Source organism: Leptinotarsa decemlineata, unplaced genomic scaffold, assembly GCF_025532065.1.
Source record: "Leptinotarsa decemlineata unplaced genomic scaffold, Ldec_3_MD MMD2_tig00000035_RagTag_RagTag, whole genome shotgun sequence".
Classification (NCBI taxonomy): domain Eukaryota; kingdom Metazoa; phylum Arthropoda; class Insecta; order Coleoptera; family Chrysomelidae; genus Leptinotarsa; species Leptinotarsa decemlineata.
In genome coordinates, this window is record NW_027412540.1 from 17,679,294 (window position 1) to 17,704,537 (window position 25,244).

The 25,244-nt window shown below is 34.1% G+C and overlaps 1 protein-coding gene across 1 annotated transcript in view; it reads left to right on the forward strand.

Annotated features, from left to right (window-relative positions):
- Nucleotides 1-25,244, forward strand: part of LOC111506527 (uncharacterized) — a 408,075-nt gene that overhangs the window by 96,279 nt on the left and 286,552 nt on the right. The window contains exon 2 of the mRNA XM_074171971.1: nucleotides 21,591-21,629. Coding sequence (XP_074028072.1) covers nucleotides 21,614-21,629 — 16 coding nt within the window. The 5' untranslated portion in view covers nucleotides 21,591-21,613. The remainder of the gene's footprint in view (nucleotides 1-21,590; nucleotides 21,630-25,244) is intronic.

The following is a 25,244-nucleotide window of genomic DNA, read 5'->3' on the forward strand; positions in this document are numbered from 1 at the left end:
AATATTGAAACGAACCTTTTTCAAAAAACACTTTATTGTGAGATATTCACTAAACAATTTTACAAAAACGCAACACGTGTTTCGCCATAGAATAGCTTCTTCGGGCGTGTCTTAATTGACGTTAGTAAGTCAGTAAAGGATATTGTGTTAGGATATTGTTTTCAATGAACGTGTTTCTTCACGTTTCTCTATAGTCCAAATCATATATTTACCTTATGAATTTTTTTTTGTGATATGAAAGTTCTGCATGTGTCTGTAGCTCTTTCCCACACAATGATGATACTACTAATGACACTGCATATTAAAGAATAATATAGGTTTACTAGGGGCTGCCTATGAAAGTTTGATTTCAGTGTAATAAATGCAAAGAACAGCTTGTTGAGTTTGTTACACAAAGCATCAACTTGTCTTTCGGAAGAAAGTTTTTTGTCAAGTTCGTAGGAATCTCGTTGATTCTGAGATGTGAACTTCTGTGTTACCAGTGAATTCAAAGGAGACCATTTTCTTTGCATTATTGATGAGGTGATTTACTTCACACCAGTATGTGAATTCTTCATTACAGTATATATTCTAGCCTGTACCTGATTGATAGTTTCAGCTGTAACAACGATTTTTGTTACAGTGGCCCAAGTACCCCACTTTGGGGAGTGCCAATCTTTGTATCAAAATTTTCGGAGAACTGCTTCTCAACCTGCACTTTAAGAGATCTACCAGACATATACAACTCGATCCATTTTTGAATTGGACCTCGGATGCCTAGAGCTTCCAGTCTCATTCGTAGATACCTAGATCAAAGAATAGTCCAACCACAAGCTAATTCTCGTTGATGCTATCATGTATATATTGTACAAGATCTGCTGAGGCTGTTTCGACAAAATAGCCAGGTCAGAATCCGAACTGTCGTGGGGTTAATAAATTATGCTTGGTTAGGTATGATGTTATTTGATTATAGACTGCCATTTCTATAATTTTGGGAAAACAGCTCAACAGATATATCATTCTGTAGTTTTCCACGCACTGGGTATCACCAGTCTTGAAGACCGAAACTGCTTCTGATATTTTCAATTCATTTGGGATCACTCCACTAATGATATAGTGATTTAGTATAATGGCTAATGTTCTTGAGTTATAGTCAATGGACTCTTTCAGAAGAATTGCTGGTATTTCATCTATGCTAGTGGAAAATTTCTTTTTCAAGCCTAACACAATAGATTTGATGTCATGTTCAGTCACAGGAGCAAAAAATATAGAATTAGGAATTGTGACGGCTGATTTTGTGCACAGATCAACGGAAAGGTTAAGAGGGTCTAGCTTCTCTCTGACAGAATCTGCAAAGTACTTCCCATAAATATTTGCTACCTGTGTTATATTAGGCAATGAAAGTCCGAGCTAATGAAATTTTTTGTCTTGATTTCATAGTGAAAATATGTTCAAATATGTTTAAAATATGTTTTTTTCGTTAACCACCTATGGTAACTCTACGAACGACAACCCTAAGAAGTCGAAACTTGTGCGAGCTAAGGACTAACGAGGTCTTATCTTTTAACGTGTGATTCCTAACACAATAGCAAGTGAAAATCGAGCGTTCAGCCTGGGGCTTGAATCATCGACTCACACATTGGCCGATTGACTGGGTAAACACAGCACTCACGTCGAACCGCTCGGCTACCGACCGCCAAGGAAAGAATAGTTTGAATGATCCAACATATTTCCTACGATATGAGCCATTGGTATTAAAATTTAGTTGCAGAAATGCCACTGCTGAAAGCAATCACAATATTCTAAATTTCCAATTGCACGTAAACTCAACGAACATTTAATAAGGAGAGTTATATTGCTAACTCTCTTGCGTACATATAAAAACACTGCAGAAAATCTTCAAAAGAAAGTTCTAACTACTTCAAGGAAATCATAGTTTTCAGTGGACGAAATGTCAACCGTGTGGGTGGTATCTACTAGAAACGTCGTACGGACATTCATGCATTGACTAACCCTGGATATATTTCATTAATTATCCTGATAATGCATTGTGATTCGCTCTGGTACATAATAAAAGGTTCGGATAGAGAGGGTGTTACACAATCCTTCTGATTACAACAATAGGTTAAATATCTCGAGGCGCCAACATCGAGTGGGTGTTGAAAATGTACGATTGTTAAATTCCGAGAATGGACTGTAATAATATAGCATTTGCCTGTGGAAGATTTGCTCGTATTGTATTGTTTGACTTTCGTGAGGTTATAGGTTCTCTTGGATTTATAAACAATGGGCAAATTCTTTGGACAGACATGTGGGGCACGGTTTCCCTTCTTTTTTTTTGACAATTCAACTTTCAAACACTATAGCTGTTATGGTTGATACTCTCATGAGCAACTGCTGTCTACCATTCAAAAACTTGATTTAATATATAAAACAAACATTGTTTGAAATGGGAACATCAACTGAAAGTAAAATATCAGTTCACGAATCGTTAGCACAATTTCTTGATTATTTTAATAAATTGAGTTCTGGCATCAAACTGAGATGTCAACAAACCGTAACAAGCTATGTGATTCTCAAAGATTGCTAGTAAATTTTATTAATATTTTCGAATTGTACTGCCAAATACCCGGAATGTATCGTTCTCGTAGGAATGATGAAAAGTACTGAATAATATTCGGTCGTTGTTGCATATACCAGGCTCTGATAATTTATTTTCGCCTGTTATTGAGCTTAATAATGAGTGAAGGTATTGCGTTGCTATAGAGTCTTCAAACAGGGACTACCAAACTTTATGACAATCGATTACGTTCATCTTTATGAAGCTACATTTGTCAAATAATTTGTAATTTATTCAGTCAGTAGTCAAATTACCATGTTCATGGCGCAAATAATGCAACACGTGCAAATAATGAAATAGTTTTATAAATATGTTCGGGCAACGTACCACATGTTTCGCCCATTTTGAGGTTACCATAATCGTCCGATTATTCGCTACATTGCGAATAGTCCGAGAGAACTATTCACAATGTGGTGAATACATTTCAGTCCACTGTTTCAGTACGTTGACGGAACGCAATATCTGCCGAAAACATCGCCGGTGTCTGTGAGAATTTGCAGGAGAATCTGGGGTAGTCGATTTTGCGTTGCTCACAAGAACTCGGCCTTTCGCAGATCACAACTTGGCAAATTTTGCATCGTGACTTGGACCTGCACCCGTACAAAATTCAACTCATCCAGGAACTGAAGGTAAACGGCCATATACAATACCGTGTGTTCGCTGAATGGTCTCTGGAGCAGTTGGAAATTGACCCTTATTTTCATAGAAAAATCATCTTCAGCGATAAGGTCCATTTGTGGATGAATGGGTACGTGAACAAACAAAACTGTCGAATTTGGGACGATGACAATCCACATAAGATCCAAGAGTGCCCAATGCATCACGAAAAAGTGACCGTTTGTTGGGGATTTTGGGCTGGCGCAATGGTGCCACAGTTACCCCGTATGGGGTAGTTCTACTCTTCTTGGACTCAATTTCACCCTCTCACTCCCCTCAAGAGAATCTACCACGATACAGAAATTAAGCAAAAGGATGTAAAATAAAATATGAAAATATGAACAAATATTTGAGGTTTGATTTTGAATCTACCGCGTTACAAGAGCCGAGTACCCTTGGCAAGGTTGGCGTAGACTGAGTGTCTGGCACCGCTGGCGTAGACTGAGTGTCTGGCGCCGCTGGCAGCGGTTCCTTGGGTTGTGTCTTACATCGAAAGGTCCGATATTCTGTGACAGAGTACAGAGTTACACTACAATGCTCTTCTGCTATTCCAATAATACCGAGCGCCGTGTTCATGCGGCATGATCATGGCGCTCATATAACAAAGAACGGCAATCATAGGTATACGTCAATGCGTCACTGTGATTGCTGTCATCATGTGAATGTGGATCCATCCCGGTTCTACCCCGCTTCCTTCCAGGAGTCTACCACGATAAAAAATAGCTTGTGGCAACACTGGGCTGGCGGCGTCTTCGGTCTATATTTTTTTGAGAACGACGTTGACCAGGCCATCACCGTCAACGGCGAACACCAGAAGTCGATGATTACCAACTTCTTCTCGCCTGAATTGAATGATTTGGACACCAATGACATGTGATTGCAACAAGACAGCGCTACGTGCCATACAGCTCATGCCAAATTGGATATTCTGCATGAGCAATTTGAGGGCAGGTCATCTCACGTAGAGGTGATGTGAATTGGACATCAGGATCGTGTGATTTGACCCCCTTAGACTTTTCCTTGAGGGGTAATGCAGGTGTATGCGAATAAGCCACAAACGACAGAGATCCTCAAAGCCAACATAATCTATGCCTAAAAAAATAATAAGTATATGAAAAATAATGTTCTTGAATATATCCTCCAATCAGATGAAAATTTAACAAAACTAGCATTTTTATGGTAGTTTATGAGTAGTGAATATCATATTCTACTTTTTACTTATCAAGTCGGTCGGTAGCCAGGCAGTTCGACGTGGGTGCTTTGTTCACTCACTCGAATTGACCACCGTGTTTGTCGGTGGTTCAAGCACTAGTTAGGAATCACAAGTTGAAAGGTAAGACCTCGTTAATCCTTAGCTCGCACAAGTTTCTACTTCTGGGGGTTGTCGTTCGTATTGGTGCGACAGCTGATTAACGAAAAAACAGATTTTAAACAGATTTTCAAACATAGAATAAAGAAAATACTTTTGTCTAGTTTCTACTATGTTTATTTATTCTTTACGACCGGTTTCGGCTTATGAGACCATTTTCAAGTAACTTGAAGTTACTTGAAAACTTGAAGTTGAGTTACTTGAAAATGGCCTTATAAGCCGAAACCGGTCGTAACGAATAAATAAACATAGTAGAAACTAGACAAAAGTATTTTCTTTATTCTATATTCAACATGAATTTCTACAAAAGGAATAAGTCATCAATCGAACAAGTTAGATTTTTAAACAGAAGTCAAAGTGAGTACTTACTAATATTTTTCATCGAATAACCGAGAATATATTCTAATACATTAAAATCATCAAACTGTTGAATATCGAAGTTTTTCATCTGTTGTTGCACAAATTAGTCGTATGTTATCAGCTGATATTCATAAAAATATAGAAGTAATTTAAAAAATGTATGAAATGTTCTTCATCAAAATAATAAAAGTTTACTTTCTCCTATGGAAAGCAATGTTTCGAACATGACATTTGGATATTACGGTGATGTTACGACTGTTGATCAGTCAATGTTTTAACCGGTTGGTCAATGAAGAAATTATTGTCGAAATAGAAGATTTCAGAATACCTTTAAGCCTGAACAAATAAATTTCTTGGCACTATGATTGTTGAAAAATTCACTTGGTCTGCACAAATCAACTATGTGTGAAAAAAATGAAACGAAGAATTTTTTGCTATTTACAGATTGAAGTATACCCTGGGCAAAGCATCGCTAATCAATGTTTACTATACTCTCACTCATTTAGCAATTAGTTTATTATATAATCACATGGGGACAAGCAACGGAATGAAGCCTGGTATTCAATAATCAAAAAAGAATTATACGACTGATTTTCAATCTAGAAAAACATGTAGATCAGTCTTCAAAGATAATAAAATACTGACTGTACTGTGAATTTGTTAATTGAAAATATGTAATGTTGTTCGTTCATAAAAACATTAGAAATATAAAAAAAACTCGAATACTCAATGTTATTCGACAAGAAATCACAATAACATACACCATAAAAGTTTTCGAAATCTATCTTAAAAGCGGTCGCCAGGTCTTGAACTTTCTACTATAACTTGCCGCGGAATATAAAATAAAAATCAAATATAACTCTTTGTATAGTTTAAAGTTTTATATTCATGGGTATTGTCTTCATTGCATAATTCATACGGATGAACTATTTTTATCTATTTGTATATTGGCGAATCTAACATAAACCTAACAAAATTGAATTGAATTCAATTCAATCCAAAAAAGGACTTTTTTGTTATTTTGCACAAATAGTTGAAAACTATTCCAAATCGACAAATAGACAAGGATGGTATTAAGCTCAAAAACTCATTGATTTTGCACGAAATAATGAAGTTTACGATCTCATAACTTTCAACGGATAGAGTTTTCTGACGTTTCTTTCTTATAACCTGTAAACTTGTATAATTTTGAACTGCGAAAATTGATATGCTCTCTCAAGTAGAGTTATAGAAAATTTACATACAGAACTCATCTAGAAACAGCCAAGTAAAAGAACGATGCTGAAAGGAAATCAAAATTCGGATGATGAGAAACAGAAACAAAAACAAAAGAAAATAATTCATGAATCCCACGTTTCAGATATTTTTTATTATATCTGTTGGAAAATCTATTTTTTTCAAACCCTGAGATGTATAAAATTCATCGGTTATTTATCTTAGTGGAATAAATTTGACACAAATATATTAAACTGCGGTTCATGACGGTCAAAGAAAAATACCAAAAACAGTGCATGCTTCTTTACCCTTCGGAATTCTCTTATAAGCGATAAAAAGACAGCTAACAAGGGTGTGTTTTATAGCACCTCCAAATACCCTCGAAATTTCAACAAAGGAACCAATAAAACCACTTTGACTTTTTATAAGTTCGACAACTACCTGTTAAAGATTGCTTTTCGACACTTATTACTCCACAAACGTGAACAATCCATTAGGATTTGTAAAAGAGATGGCCCTAAACCATATCAACAACTGAATATTTGTCACGTATTAATTTAGATAAAACGCATAAACCTATAATATTCCAATGCCGACTCAAAAGGAAATATTTTCCGCATTCATTTCAAAATAATTAAAGATATTCTATGGAATACGCTTCACAACTAACTAGCCAATATTAGACGAAAATCAATACTGAAACTCACTTATATGGAAAATTTTACAGTAAATTATATGAGAGTTATTTTATTTATAAAATCGCATTTTTCAAGACACCGGGAATCAATCACTATATTTTATTAGTTGTTTAATCGATACATTTTTCAGTTCAACTCTTGATATAACTTAGGGGAGTCGAGCTAAAGAAAATTAAACATTCAGTGCAGTTTCAAGGCATAGATTGCGATATATTAACCTTGTGGAAAATATTTACGTGGGGATTGAAATCCAAAGAACTAAAATCAAAACACTTTTTGAAATGAATCAAACATGAAGGTAATTACTAAATTTTTAGGTATTTATTCATCCAACCTGTCAGTAAATGTTACCTGTATATTTAAAATCAAATTTGGATGAAGTTATTCCTCAAATTCGTGAGTTACTGCTCATGATTATTTCACACTTTGGAAACATTCTTTTTCATATCACAATTGAAAACTTCAAAAAAGAGCAAATACTTACCTCACTGTCTCGTCTCTAGTCCGTCCCCGATCTTAGCAATACAAAAAAGAATTTTCTACAGCGGCAGCGGTTGCAATAACCATTTTCCTGAACTTGTCATCACTGTATCACTGTTAATTCGACTTTTTTTGTTATTGTTATTAATTATTGCTATTCCCAGGCTGAGTTGAAAAACAGAAATGGCTGATACTCCGCCTATTCACCTTTATACTGAAAGTTGTTTTTTCCGCCTTTTTTCCTGTTTATTTCAATTATACTTTTATGGTGAATGAAGGCGTATGGCCAGGCCCTATCCTCGAAAGCCCCGATATTTTCAGGAGGGCGGGGCAGCTTTATCAACCAACGACCACTCCCCACACCGTGAGGTAAGTGATCATTAGGTCCGAAAATCATATGCCCTGAGTAAGCGCAGTGAGACAAGAATGGCCTCCTTCTGCATTTATCCGGCTAAGATTTCTTCCTTGGTGCGGCAAGCCGGCATGATGATATTCGAGAGTGGCGAAGGCAGCATTTCACCAAGTACTTCAATAATCAGAAAAAGCATAGCAGCATTACACAATTTTGCGTCAAGATTATGAGTTTGTGATTGAAATAGATTAGGAGGTTGCAACCAAAAGTAACCGTATGGCGAGTTTTGTGTCGACTACGTGTGAAAAGTTTTCGAAACTTTATAATTTGCACAGTGGTGAGGTGACTAACTATATTTTTTCCAGATTTCCAGACTCTAAGAGAGGTACAGAGTACCTATATAATCATATGGAATTTTTTTTTATTTATTCCAAATTAGTGGAGAACACGCGGATATTGAAGTACTGAACTATTTCATCAATACACCCACTCTATTTTTATCGAATATAAACATACAGGTTCTCGTTTGAGTTCTGAGAAACAATCCAACTTTTTATATTTAAGTTTACAAAACCAACATGAAACTGAACTTTCTCATCAACAGAATGATTGCATCATTCAATTATAAATATTCAGATATGGATATAATAAGTTTATCTAGAAAATACTGAGAAACGTAGTTTGAATTGTAATTTTTATCATGCACTATTAGAATTATAACTTGTGTTCATCTGGTTGAATCATTTTGTGAAAGCCTTTTGTTTCTCTCTGTTTATTTCAAGTTTGATAAATGAGCTGATTGGAAAAGAAGTTGTTTCTTTCCCTTTTACACTACTTCTCTTTATCACTATTTCATAACTGAGAATAACCAACGATAGCTAGGTAAATTATGTCATTATATAGGTAACAAATATATTTTTTATTAGACGAATATAAATCTAGAGAAAAAGTCATCAAGAAGTAATCTATATTTACACATAACATACATCTGTTCTTATCCTGAAAAAGTACACATAACTAAATGTAATTATTTGAATGTACCTTGTAAAAAATGCAAATCACCATTTGCATAATATTAACATTGACTAATATATTGAATATATCAGCGTGTTGAAAAAATAGGCTATTATCTTTCATTATTACCATCAGAATGAGAAGCCGCTTTGAGAGATTTTGTGAATTAAGTTCGGGAAAGTACCGGTGCTTGTCAAATTGCAGACAATTAATTGCCCACTAATTTTTGTGAGTGCAATTTCTCCGCCACTTTGATATGTAGACGTGAAGGAATAATATTGTGGTTATTATATTCTGAAATTAAATAATCTGTCACGTCTTCGACGAAAGTTGAAAATTTGCGCATGCTGTCGCTAATTTACTTGTCATTAGTTGATACTCAACAAAGTCGTTTAGTTAACTTCTGAAATTCACCTGCGAAAAAAAAACAGTACATGTAATGGGGCTCTTGTAGATATGATGACAGTTTTTTTTTTTTAGCTTTAGTATTGTAGATTCATTCCTTATCACTCGGTGAACATACTTTTTCGAGTTTAATAGCTGGCAGTTACCGTGAGACTCATTTTTTGAATGATTCTTGGGACAAATCTAATTTAGAACGACCTCACATAGTTCGTGATCTGTTCGGTTGATTGACCTATGTCAGCGAGGGCATTATATTCCATAAATAATCTTCATTTCATTGATTGAATCTTTTATCACGGTTAGAAAGTTATCTGATCATCGTTTTGGTTTTCAAAATTCAAAGATTTTGATATCGAGTTAATTTCACTCTCAATGGAACAAGAGATTGCCAGTACAAGAAATCGCACATTGAACAGTAAGATCTAGCTAATTTTCAGCTCGCACAAGTTTTCCCTTCATAGAGCTTTCTTTCCGAAGAGGGTGACAACGAAAAAACAAACTGCTGTTTGCATCAAATATTTTGTCGTGAGTTGGATTTTTTCTAGCATATCAGTTGAATCTTTTTTCATTCATATCTATTAAACTAAACATTGAGAATTTCAAATATGAATATCGATCCTTTGAATTTAAATGAGTTAATATTAAAATGAAATTTATTTATCCAATTATCTTATGAAGTATCAATTTCACTTGAATTTCATTAGTTCGGACTGCTATTGTCTGATATTATATAAATGATTTGAAATCCCTAAAAATTAATGATAAAAGAAGAATTAAAAAAGAAAAGCTGAAAATAACAATTATATTAAGCAAAAAAATGAAATGAACTAACAGTCAAATAAAATACAAGTAAAAATAGAATAACTGAACAAAAAGTAAGAATAAAAATCCTAAAGATTCCAAGCTTCACGATTTTTCGATTGTTAGTATTTACAATTGTCTTCGGGACTGGACTAATTCCTCCGAGAGATGACTATTCATGGGTCATTCGAGTACTTGCTTTTCCTCTTTGGCTTCACCGGTTCAGTAGGAGATGACCGTTTGGAGGAAGTTGGCCATTTTTCGCTTGATTATGGGTTTCCATATGTTGTGTATCACTGTGCTAGCTTGGCTGAATACATTGTTGGACAACATGTATACGGCTTCTTTGAATTTCCCCCTAAACCAATGTACCTCCCTGTGTATTATGTCAGCTTGGGACCACTCGATGGGACCACTCGATGTTGTGTTGATAGGTTTAAACATGCTCTGCTATTCCTGATTTGCTGGTTTTCCCTCGCTGTATGTGTTTCTTGTGCTCGGCAAAGCGAACATTCAATGGCATCTTAGTTTCACCGATATAGGATTTTCCGCACTCACAGGGTACCCGGTAAATGCAATTCTTGGAATCGCAGTCCGCGTTTGGTGGCCTGGTTTTTCGAAAAGTTGCCACGGATCTGAAGCAGGTTCTGATGTTGTACTTGGGTCCAATCCTTTTTATCCTTTACATTAATTCTCTGATGTAGGGAAGTGCAAGCACTGGTTGTGACATCTTCTCTTCCTTGCGAGGTTCCTGCTTTCTTTTAGACAAAGTCTGTTCCACCATCGTTTTGGAGTAGTCATTCCATTGGAAATCATTTTTGATGATGTCTAGTTCCTTCTTGAGACTTTCCTTCGTATTACAGAGCCCGAAAGCACGATCTAATAGAGTCTTGATGATTCCTCTTTTAGTTGATTGATGGTCGTTGGATTCGTGATTTAGATACTGTCCCGTGTAAGTTTTCCTGTTGTTTGCTTAATATAATTGTTATTTTCAGACAATGGAATTTCGAACTAATGAAATTCATCATGATACATTGTCAATCACCTATCTTTGAACATCAATTTTACTTCTGATATTCCTAAAAATAATTACTCTAACGATGATTATCATATATATCTGAAATAAACAAGACTAATCACTAAAATCATGTAGAGCCTTTGCCAGTCATTCATGAAAACACATGCGATGAAGTTTTTCTATGGATATTTTGCAAAATATACAGGTGTAGATTTATCAGTAATTTGTCATATTTTATAATTCCGCTCTTACGTATCTTAGCGCTTCCGTTTTCTTTTTTAAACAGGCATATTCAATAAATTCGACAAGTTACTGATATAAATGCATTTTCCTTTTCGAAAAATACATTGACTCTAAGAGGTGAATCTGAAGTTTGGCCTTTCTATACCTTCATAAAGTTTTTCATTACAATTTTCATTATTTCAGATTGTGGAAGATGAGAATTCCCAGTAAAATTTTTGCAAAAACTCCACAGAAATTGACTTTTGTTCAATGCAATGACATGCGAAACAATGAACTAAGTTCTATAATATGTCCATCATCACCAATATTATTTATGATGCACTGTTTGGAACCTTTGGTGTAGTAATGAATATTACTGGAGTTTTTTCCCAACACCAAATCGTTATTTTTAACACCTCGACACGTGTTTCGATCGATCATCTTCAGAGAGGAAGATTAAAACAGTTTTAATCTTCCTCTTTTAAGATGATCACTCGGTGATCGAAACACGTGTCGAGGTGTTAAAAATAACGATTTGGTGTTGGGAAAAAACTCCAGTAATATTCACCAATATTATTGAATCATCAATATTGTCAAAAACGGATAATATCAAGTTCGGATAGTTTCTACCAGTTGGATAATACGAGTAGATGTAGAAATTAATCTATCAGATTATTGAATATTCATCATCTGAAAATACATACACTTCCAATGCTGATAATTCCACCGACCGTTGACCCCTCAGTTTTCTCGCAGGTTGGTCCTTTTTTAATTTCCATCCAAGTATTTCAATGATATTCTATGTCTTTCAATTTCATTTTATTTCTATGCATGTTTATTGAAATTTGACAAAAAAAAATCCGTCCAGTGTCAAAAATATAATTGTCCAGGAAAAGTAAATTAACAAAATTACCAATATTTTTCATTTGTTCAAGTTCATGCTCCAAGTACCTTATAACTGAGAAATGTATGGATCATTTTAATTTGTACGTATTTAGAGAAAACTGGTTGTTTTCCTGAATGACATTCATTCAGAATCAATCAGTCTGTCGATTCATCATATTAAAAAAAGTATATGTTATGTTCTCAAAGATTCAAAGAAGAGTGACATATGTTTCAAGAAGAATTTCTTAGAAATTTCAATTTCCAATTCAAATTAATTTGTTACTTTTGTTATTAAATTCGTGGACATTTTGTTCAATAAGATCTTTTACTGAATTATACTTTTTTTGTTTTGATTTTGGACGAATTGAATATTATATCAATTATATGTTATGTCAATTCAAGTATTTTAATCAATTTATATACTTTGTACAGGAACCGATTTCATATCTATATGTAAAACAGTAATTTATTGATCATTCATCTTTAATTCCCTTGTAATTTATATTGTTTCAAATTCTATTCTCAATTCTCTTCAAGTATATGCAAGGAAACAAAGAAATTAAAATATAATAACCAACCGAAATCAAAACCTAATTGGCAGGACACAACAATGCAAGAGTGATCTCACAACAATGATTGATTAGCAAATCAAATTTAATGTCCTTGTTCCAATTATTTTATTATTATAATTTATGACCTCAATCATTCGATTATAATAGTCCAAAGCGTGTATAATGAATCTACATACGGATATGTGGTTTATTTTTATAAAAATGTTTAACCGCATAATTTAATTAGTCACATTAGTGGTTTAACTAAACTGTAAGATTAATGCCTTGTCTCATAAATATTTCAACCAAATACTTTTTTGGTTTCGCCGATTTCTCTTATAGTATATGGAAAACACATAATGAAGAGCAAAATTTAACAAATAGCAATTGATATCAATCAGTAGAATATATTGACCATATAAGGCTCCTTCTATTTGGTCTTCACTGCAACTCTTGAAGGTTAACTGTGGCTCCCACCGATTATAACTCAACTAAACAAGTCCAGTTTCCTAACGAAACCGATTACTTCGTGATCTTCAACATTTTGAGCGATCTTCAATATGGCTTTCGGAAACAAAGATCAACAGGCGACCTTCTATCGTATGTCACCCATATTTGAAATAACGCAATCGAGAAACGTGGAGAATCAATAGCTGTGGCGCTTGATATTTCTAAGGCCTTTGACCGTGTGTGACATGAGGGTTTCCTGGCCAAACTTCTATGCTATGGCTTGTCGGCTCAGGTGAGTTTATTTTATCTCCTGATGCAAATTGTGCGTCTGCTACGAACATTTCGTTGCAATAAATATTCATAAGGTATATCTTATTCTTCTTAAGACTGCTGAGCCGCACGTTTCAAAAGAGTGTCCTAATTTAGTGATGTAATAAGTATCCACGTCGATAGCTTTGCCGTATTGCCAAATGTGAATACTTGCGTACACAATTAAACTTGAAGGGGCTCCAAAATTTGTAATGACTACCCGTCTCGAAAATTTATCCTAGTCGTATTTTCCATTAGCTCGATAACAATAGATCAACGTATTCAAAAAACACTTTATCGTGAGATTTTCACAAAACAATTTTACAAAAACGCAACACGTGTTTCGCCATGCAATGGCTTCATCGGTCGTGTCTTTACTCACTATATTCTACATATTCAATGCCTAGTATACCTTATTTTATAATTTGTAGTACCTACATTTCAAGTACCAGATTTTTACCTAAGTTTGTGATGAATTAAATTACCTGAGTTCATGTACCAGTTTTCACAATTGAAAAAAGATTTAGTAACGGGAAGTTATTCAATTCTAATTCATCATCCAGTAAATAACCCAAATTCCTGAATCTATTGATTTCTAAACATTCTGAAAGATTGAGTTTGAAACTCTTCTCTTCTAAATGTAACACATCGTATTCATGACTGAACACATTTCCTTCTGCTAAAAGGTGGTTTACAAATGTAAAATTGGTCTTTCTATTTAAAAAACTATTTCTATGCTCTTTGATTATTTATGAAAATGTTCTCCTTGTTTGGCCAATATACAGTTTTGGGCAAGAGCCACTAGTCAGCTTATATACTCCTGATCTATCCGACACCGAAGTTTTGTGGTTATTGTTTCTGATAAATTAACTTAGACTATTATTCGTTCTGTAAGCTACGTTTACGCATTCTTTATTCAAAAAACATCCAATATAATTGGTTGGTTCACCCACCCAAATATGACAATGTTCTATATATTTGGGTGAACCAACCAATTGAACTGTGTATTTTTGCTATTTCTGTGAAGGGATCCATTAGAGAGTGTGTATGGAATTTGGCTGCATGAGTTAGCATCCTAGGTTTGTTAACAGGACGGTTTGGATACCTGGGAAGCTCTCGCTCATGAGTCGATAATAATAATAATAATACCTTTATTTTCCAACAGTTACCCATTTACCATAAACGAAAAATAAAATGAACAAAAAAAACTAATTCTAATTACCTAATTCTAATTACGTACTTGTACTATGGGTACAAATGCTATTGAAATTTGTGCACATAACATATATTGGGGAATTGAGCATAATGTTAGTTCTTGCTCTGAGAGGTCTAAAAATGGATTGAGATCGTGAAGCTGGCCGTGGTACATTGAAGTTAATTTGTTCAAGAATTTCAGGACAGTCAACTCTCTCATTCACTAACTTGAATAAAAATATGAGCGACGCACATTTTCTGCGATGCTCTAAACTAAAAAGTTCCAAACGTTCATATATGACATCATTACTGATACCCCTCTCAGGGTGAGAACCATCTATTCTGGAAATTAAAAATATTCAAAACTTTCTTTCAATGACTATGTTATGAATCTCACAGTATGGACTCCAGACGATGCTTGCATATTCTATCTTCGAACGAACGAAGGTGAAATACAACAGCTTCATGGCTTTATTACTATGAAAGTTTCTGCAATTTCTAACAATGAAACCATAAGCTCTGAGAGATTCTGAAACTGTCAATGTTACAGGGAGGACAGTTGTGGCCGTACATCTCCTCTATGATACTAGTTAGTGTGAAAGTTACTTATTATAAATGAAGCAGAGCAGAATATACTATACTGTTTGTTGTGAAGAAAATAATTGAGAAGTTATTACAACAAGCAATTCTCAGCATACTGGTAACATTTGTCTTAATATATCTACTTTCCATTAATGAAATTGTAAGAAATTATTTTCAATGGTGTTGTTGTTTTCATCTGACTAATGAGTGATTCAGTGGTATTTTGATTATTGAATAAAAACCAGTGAAAAAATATTTCAGTTTCAAATCTTTAAAGGTGAAAATAAATGTTCACTCAAAAATACGTCTCTGCAATCTTTGTCGTGAATTCAAAAACACAGTATTTAATGTTGATAGTTCAGTCTTTTACTTCGGTCAGTACGGTTTATCGAAGTTCAACACCCACACATTTTTTCACGATTCCGAAGATTTAGATATTCTCTTTGATAGTGACAATTTTATTTCCATATTTCTAGTATATATTATTTCAATGGTATTATAATTATCATTTCAATATATTGATATATTGATAAACTGGATTTATCGAATTTATCACTAGTAGTCACGTACGAAGAATATTATTGATTATTTATGATAATTTACAGAGAAGGTACTTGTGTGAATGAATTTCTTCAATACAAATCCCGATACTTGTACGGCATTTCCATAAATTTACATTCCTATCAAATATTTGCCTAATCTTCATACTCTTCATTCACTTAGCTTACTTTATTCGTATCCATTAAATACTTGAAATCGAATAAAATTTGTTTAATAGCTTGAAATACAAATCGTAAAAAATAGATATTTCCCAAACACGAGTTTTTTTCCGCAATAAATCGAGAATACTGCAGTCTAATGGGTGACCATCGAGATAACCAAACCATAAACAATGTTTTTCTAGATCTCGCACTTCATTAACATACTTTTCGACGTTCGTTATTAAAAAACCATCTAAACATCCATTTGGAATTCGAATAATATCGGACCGTTAATATAAAATATGATATGGTTTCACATTTAATAAAACCTATATAAGATCTACTTACGAAATCTTTTTTACTCGGACAAGAAAACTGCGATTCGAACTGATCGTGTGTGAGCCGATGTCTGACCTATAACTGGAGGCTACGAGCAAATCAAAATTCAATAGAGCAGGAGCTTAGTTTGAAAGTTCACGATTCGGAATACGAGTATACTTCGTGAAACTCCAAATGATAATATATGTGAAACATAATCAACTACTTATTCTACTGTGTCGTGGAATACGAGTATACTGATCGATAGATTTTTTCAGCTTAATACTATATGATGTTGAGCGATTTTTGGCCAATTTTTCTCTTCGAATTGGAATTGAACCAAAACGCTGCCGAAACAAAAAAATATCTTATCAAGCATTTGTCAATGGTATTGTTGAAGAACGCACTGTTCGACATTGGTTTGTGAAATTTTTTTCTAGACATTTTAGCCTCAAAAATGAGCTCCGAAGTAGTCTACCTACAGTAGTCCAGAACGTAGGATTTGACGACCTTGGTGGAGACTCACCCATCATGAAAGATGCGTGGGATTGCGGAAGAACCGGGCGTCAGCCTGTATGTGGTTTTTGATGATTTAAAACGTCCAGAAAAGGTCAAAAAAGGACACCCCACGATTCAAACGATTGACAGAAATTTTCACGTTTTGAGACACATTCTTCTTCACTTTTACGCCACCAAATATTTATAATGAATTGAATGAGTTTTCACTGACTTCAAAGTAACAGTTCCAATTGGACTCATAAAAGCGGACAAAACTTTGGAACCAACCTAATACATGCACGAAGCATTCAAATCACAGACTAGTTGTAGTCTTAGTACTACCGAAATGGTATGAAACTAATTTCTGAATGGGGCAACAGAAAACGCATTAGAATATTCGAAGACAGGAAAACTAAAGGGAAACTCACAGCGACGCTGATTAATGAGGATCGAACGGCTGTTTTTAAAGTTGGTAATTATGAAGTCAGGTATATTTTCATTCATTACATGTCAATTCAAATGAGTTTGTACTTGGTTCCAGTAAGCTATTTTATAGTGACACGCCTGGGTTATTTGGATATAAAAAATTTGCGTAATATAAACAAAATGCAACTTACATGGATTTTGAATTTCTTTTTAGTATGTGAAATTACCATTTCATTCGAATATACTTTCGAAAAATCAACAAAACAAATATCGTGAATATATTTTTGGTGTATCTCCCGTACTGCTACACATTTTCCTTTTTGTTTCTCTTTCGGTCCAGCGTTCAACAGAGACGGAAGATCAACTTGAGGCGAGAGATAAAAAGTGACTTATACAACAGAATTTATGAATGATTATCAGCCAAATTACGTTGAATCTCTCGTATATGTAATTTGTCGAACATTTTCAATGAGAAAGTTTGTTTATTGATTGCAGGTGTACAGTTTTAACGCTGGTTTTGAATTACACAGTACACCGATGTTTAGCTTGTTGAACTCAAAGGGGATTGATGTTATTATTTCACGGCTTTTATCGTCGACATCTTACTGGAGTTGACCCACATCAACGAAAAATTCATTGAGTTAAAATTCGACTGGATTCTATTGAAGAATGTAGTGAATATGTTTAATATAACGGAAGTGAAACTATTACATTTTCCTGGTGTGTTAGATTTTACAATTAGATAGTAAAGCCATTGGAATCAAACACACTTTTTGGTACAATTTCAGATTCAGATATTTTCTTGATACATTTACCCAATGGATATACATGGCGTCCCAAAAGTCATGGTCCGAACTGGAGGAGGTCATTTTTGATAAAACGTTTCGTATTTTTTTTGTACCTTGGGAGCTGTCTGACTTGTCCATTTAGTCCAAGTCTCCAGAAGACACTGCAACCTCTTGGACTTATTGCGTTCATTCTCCTATCTTCTCATGACACCCATTCCATCAGTCTCGTTCCCTGTACTAGTTTGTATAGGTTCTGTGTTGGTTGTTCGTCATATTCTTCAGGGCGTTATTTTGTACGTCCATATATTGCCTGCCTCCTGTGATTCAGTGCCTCACATTCGCATAACATGTGTAGAGCTGTTTCTATCCCTTCGTTGCATAATCTGCAGCTGAGGTCTCCGTTGTACAGCTCCATTTTATTCAGGAGTCCTCTAAGCGAACAATGACCGGTTAGTTACTCTGTAATTATTCTGACCCAATCCCTACTATATTGAAGTAGTTCTTCGGTTCTATTCTCGGACGGTTCCCTAATGAAGGTTCTACTGTGTTTGTTGCCAGGTACTTTTGTCCAGTACTCTGTGTGCTTCTTATTAGTCCATGTCCTAATCAGGTTCCGTACCAATGATTTTGGTACCCTCAGAGCTGGTTGAGGACCTATATATGAAGTTGATGATCCGCGTATTAAATATGGTCTTATTTCTCACCGTTTTTGAATTTGAATAATTTTAATAATTTTGATGAAAAAGGTAGGAGCAGAAATGTTAATCTTTTATTTGCAGTATGTTTCCAGAAAACTCGCAATCTCTTTAGTTTCAAGTTGTTAATAAGAAGATTCCACAAGTCTTTGCTGCTCTTAAACATACAGACAGGAAGTAACCCCTCAAAAGTTTGAACATTATTACAAAAACAAATGATTTCCAAGCAAATGTTTGTCAGATACCAGCCGAAATTACTTATAATAATTTCATTTCCATCTTAGTGATAAGACTATATTTGTTCTTAAGAACTGAACAGAATGTATTTTTTACCAAAAAGTATATCTTTGTTGACTGTGTTGAATACAATACTGTGTTGAAAAAATAAATCAAGCTTCATATTTTCTTGAAATCGTGAAATTTTTATATATTGCAAATGGAAGAAAACAATCCTGCTACTTACTTCTGAAAAATCACTCTCAATGTCCTCGAGCTTTTTCAATGATCCCTTTGGGACACAAAGAAGGGTTTTCTCGAAAATTACAAAAATAAAGATAACTTGAAAGCAGTGAGAAATCGGACTGCGTATTACATGATTTTTTAAATGAGGAGGTTCTCATTCAGTTAGAATATAATTTTGAGTAATAATTCCCAACATCACAAACCGATATCGATGGCCTGTGGAAGCTGTTACACCGGAAAATGTGAGTGAAGTGACAAAAATTGTAATGAAAGATCGTAAAGTGAAGCTCCGTGAGATTGCTGAGATGACACAGATATCATATGGAAGTGTATTTACTATCCTTCATGAAAAATTGAGCATGAAAAAGTTTTTTCTAAGTGGGTGCCGCGATTGCTTTCGATGGAACAAAAACAGCAACGAGTCGATGATTCAGAAAGCTGTTTATCGCTATTTACTCGCAACAAAAAAGATTTCTTGCGTCGTTACGTGACCATGGACGAAACATGGATACATCACTACACTCCAGAGTCAAAGCGGCAGTCATCTGAGTGGCGCACAGCTGGCGAAAGCCGTCCGAAACGTCCGAAAACGCAGCAGTCAGCTGGCAAAGTGATGGCGTCAGTTTTTTGGGATGCGCATGGCGTGATTTTCATTGACTACCTCGAAAAAGGTAAATCGATCAACAGTGATTATTATATTGACTTACCGGTACGTTTGAAGAAGAAATCGCAAAAAAACGACCGCACATGCAGAGAAAAAAAATCCTTTTTCACCAAGACAATGCACCTTGCCACAGGTCGATGAAAACAATGGCAAAATTAAACGAATTGGGCTTTGATCTGCTTCCCCACCCCCATACTCACCAGATTTAGCCCCCAGTGACTACTGGCTCTTTGCTGATCTTAAAAAAATGCTCCAGGGAAAAAGATTTGGTCAAATGAGGAGGTCATCGCTGAAACTGAAAGTTATTTTGAAGCGAAAGATACATTTTTTTATAAACATGGTATTGAAAAAGTGGAAAAGCTTTGGAACCATTGTATCACCCTAAAAGGAGATTATGTTGATGAATAAAAAAAAATTTTGTAAAAAAAATGTTGTTTTCATTGTTAGTCTCGGGACTTATTGATCCATGTGTTATATATATATATATATATATATATATATATATATATATATATATATATATATATATATATATATATATATATATATATATATATATATATATATATATATATATATATATGAAATTTTGTCGTCAATTCCAAAATAAAAATTTTATAAGTGGAGAATCTGTGTTAGAAATCGGTATTTCGAAATTGATGAAGTTCATTATGCCAGATTAAATGTATCTGCCAAATTTGAAGTTGATGAAAAATATAAATGAGTTTGTGACAATTTAGTTCGAAAATGATATTAACCGAAAAAATTTGAATTTAACTGAAATCTCTCCTAATAAGTAATAGATGAAAAGTGTCCATTTTGCGTTCAGTCGTTTTTCACCACACTTCTGTTTTCTAGAATCGGTATTTTAGAGTACATATACAGGGTGTAACATAAGTACGTTGAAATATTCAAGTGACGAATTTCTGCAACAATTTTGAGAAAAAAAGTTTTCATGAAGTTGTGCACGGAAATGCTTCGTTTCGGAGATACAGGGTGCTGAAATTATTTTTTTTTGTACCTCTTTTGAAAATACATTTTGCAAAAAATGAGTTATTTGCACGAAATTTGGTACCCGGGTTTTATTCAACATTGGAAATCATAATTTCGTATTAATTTCCATGTAAAATCTAGAGGACGCTGCGTACGCTGTCATTATTTATTTCAAATGGCCCTAGCTTTTTTGACAGTGAACTTTTGGTACTTTTCTTGAAGAAATCCAACTCCCACACTTTTTCCAAGTGAAAAAAGTATATTTAGTCAACAACGGTGGAGGTGATTGTTTCGAGATATTTACAATTTTCTATATCGATGCATATTACTTAGCTCCTAGGCGCTGAATGAAGTTTGCTGACAACTTTACAAAAACTTAGTATGTGGTGGATCTTGTTAAAATGAACAACTTTTTCATTCAAAATGTTTATCGAAAAATAATTCGTTTTCGTGATACAAATTGTTGAAATTTTTCAAAACAGGATTGGTTTTTGTCATAAGTTTTTTGCAATTTTAGTTATTTGTATCTCGAAACAACTACCCTAATATGAGCATTGGACTATACGAAAGACATTTTTTCCTATTCAGTTTGTACTCAGAGCATTCGTTATGGAATTGATTCGGATATCATTAACAGCATTGCTACACAATATCGTATATGTAGTTTGTGCCTAAAATTTACTTTTTTGTATGATTTACACATCTGTATGTTTGAAATCATTTGCATTCTTTCTTTCTTTGGAAGATTCCCACATTTCCATTCTGAATAAAGATGGATAAGTGGAAAGCTAAAAATTTTTTTCCCAAAACTTTATCGATCCTGGAGATTTACCCCTTTACATTCATTGCTCGGAGGTTTTACTAATATTCAATTATTTTTCCAGGTAATTTTCCTTCTTTTTGTTGGATGGCATGTGATTGTGGTGAGTACTAAAAAAATACTCAATAGTTAGTGATACTATGTGATACTAAGTGATACTAATATATGATGGAATCGGCCGATACTTGATGAAAATCCATAACTAACGTATTCCAAAAACACTTTATTGTGAGATTTTCACTAAATTGCTTTACAAAAACGCAACACGTGTTTCACGCCAGAAAGACACGCCAGATGAAGCCGTTGTATGGCGAAACACGTGTTGCGTTTTTGTAAAACAATTTAGTGAAAATCTCACAATAAAGTGTTTTTGGAATACGTAAGTGATACAAGTTTTATTTCAGGAGAAATTTCTGTTATTATTGAAATTTATCGGTTTTCACTGCTCCACTGTCTAAGTTTTGTGATCTCCACAAATAATAACTTCCAAATGGTGTCAATAATATAGAAAGACAGTTTTATTTCCCTAAAATACATAATCATAATATACAAACGTCAATTCAAACTCCATCTCCACCTGAGAATCACACAACATCATCACAACCTCGCTGCGTCAGATCATCATGTGACAAATCAAATCTCCAAATGCCAAGACGTAAATCTCTTTATCTTTGTTTAGTTGTTGAAGCCAATGTTCTCTCTTCAATGGCTGATCCATGTTTATTATCGATTATTTTTTAAACAGATTATCAAGACACTGAACTGATCGCTTACAATGATGGATTTGAACAAATATTGTTCAGAAAAAGGTCTGACAAAAAATCGTATCGAAAAATTATCTCCTGTAATGTTTTCATGTGTATGGGTTCATGATTCATTGCGTTATTTGAAATATGCTTGTCTTTTATTTTACTTAAACCATTTGAACAATTCAAGTTGGATTCATTTTAAATGAAAACAATTTTCCTTTCAGCGAGTATCGATTTTTCCATCGTGACAAAATATTTAGACAAACTTTCACACTGGAGCTTTCAAAGCAGAACTTTTACAATTTCACATTAAACTCTTATTGTTCCTGGTATTCAACCCGATTTGAAATTTTGATTTATTTGTTAACCTGATTTTAGCAATATATCACCTTTCATCACATAGTTCTCCTTATAAGGCTATTTTTTGTATTTGTTTCAAATATCGAAGTTGAATTGTGAAATACAATTTTAATTTTATATCCATCTGTATCTATTCCATCTATTATCTGTATGTATTCAGTATTTACTATTCTGATTAGATCGATTTTTATGCGAAACCTAACCAACAAAATTCAATTTCTTCATAGTAATTTGCCATTCAGAGAGTATCCGTTTCTTTTCTTGTCAATTGAATCAGATAAGCTTTCATATTGGTGCCGCAGTAAAGGGTCGACTAGGGATTTCACACTGAAACTTCTACACCTAAGCATTAGATTTTCATTGTCTCTGGTGCCTCTTTCTCCTGGTATATTGCAATCAAGTTGAATTTTTCAAATTTTTTCCACATGTTCTTCTTTCTTCAAAGTCATCAAAGAAATATCTTGGAAACCGGAGCAAGTGGTGAGTATCCTTCTTACCCACTCAAGGAAATAGAAGATATTAGTAGAACAGGAAAGAAGTAACAAAAGTCGAATATACGACACCCATCCTTCAGTTTCATAGAAGTCTTCTGAATTCGGGAAAATAACCATTATTTTGCTGCTTGAGGTCTGTCAGACTCTTCCATTTGATTCAGAAAATACTGCAGTCCCATGGGCTGCATGGGCTAACAATCTTGTTTCCTATACTAGGTTGTTTGTTGGATGTTCGTAAAACTTTTGTAGATATAATTTGATAAAGATAGATAGAATTGTCACCTCCGGCTTGAAGTTTCAAACAAATTTACCACACACCACATTCAGATTACTTTCTTTAGACGCGCTTTCGGCTAACTGAGTTGGCCTCATCAGTAAATAACTTAAATTATCAATTGAGTAGACCATAAATTGAAAACCTGCTGTGGTTCAAAGTTATACATCTGCATAAAATGTGAAAAACTGTCTCTGTTCCTTTTTTGCACTGCCTGCGGTTGAAGTCTTCTTTGTACGATTCTTCTTTGTCATTGTGTCATTTGAATGGATAGTAAATAGTCTCCCTAGTTACTTTGGTAACGCCCGCAACTGTGTAAGAGCTTATACATGAAGATGATGATAAGTTGTCTAGCGTAGTGTCCTGGCCACCAGTTCCTTCATCAATACCACATGTACAATCTATTTTTAAAAAATATTGTTTTGCTGATTTCTTTGGGTCTCAAAATAATTGTAAACTATTATTGGTAAGAACAATAATTCAATAATTTTATCAGTCGATGCGTTAGTGTTAGTGAGGCAGGCACTGAACAATTATGAATGTCACGAAGATTTTAGAAGTTGTATTCAACTTTGGGGCTCATTTCAAATGCCAGTACCTATTGCTACTAATACTTCTGATATTCATTGAACTCTGTTCTAGAACAAAGCTAATTAAGTTCCCATTGATATTCTCTCATGGTTCTCTATCACTTTTAATTTTTAATAAGTCTAGAACACAGTATATGAGGATTCAAGTAAGTTTGAAAATGAGATATAACCTCACAAATAATAGTGAAGACAATTGCCAAATAATTTCCAAAGTAGACATTACTTTGAACTAAAATGTATACAGTAATTTAGTGGTTTATTAACTGAATTCACTCATATCTGATGTACATAATGATGATTATAACAAAATAACATAATTATAGGCAGTTTGTTTTGGACAAAAAGACACTTGGCCGAGATTTGGAGCAAGATTTTGAGGTTTGTCTTCCAACTGAAATTTAATTGAAACTATTCAAGCAGCCACAGTTGAAGGAACCCTCAACGAAGTGAATATCATGACGACAACTGGTTCATTTATACCAAAAACTTGTATCCATATTTTCAATAACCATGACTCTTTTACAAAAAATTCTACAATACATGATATAAATACTAAAAGTAAGTGCAAGTTCCATGATTTCCTGAAAAATGATCAGCGGCATATGGGTCTCTCAATATTATTGATATTACAAATTCTCCGGAAATAAAAATCAATTTTCGCGATGGCAATTTCTAGAAGGAGTTTGAGAGAAATTTTTTATCGATTCATGTATGGTTTTCTATTGATTGATGACTTTTATACAGTTCTTATTGTCGAAGATATGATTCTAACAATTTTTCTGGAAATGAAATAGTGTCCACATCGAACTGAATAGGAAATTGCAATTTTAAGACCTTGATATTGTTTTTTTACAATTCAAGAACTGTCTAAAAAGCAAATCATGTGAAATTCTTGGTGGATATTAATTTGCATTCGATTGTATTTCATTTCATCTATCACTCGGACATTAATCCTGCAACAATGTATATAATTGTTGAAAAACAGCATGCAACATTCATAAGGTAGCGGAGTTCAGTGGGTAATCAATTTAACTGTCACTGGTCACTTTTCAATAACAATAAAAATGAAGGTAAACTGGCCAGGTGACTTTTTCTGAGGAGATTAATTTAGATACTGATCAGGATAGAACGATTTTGAGGAATCTGGTTTTCAAAAATGTATTGCATATAGAACTGGTTTTCTCATGCAGACTTTTGAGGTAACTGAATTTCACAGACATTTCAAAACGAATCAAATAAAAGACACGTCAT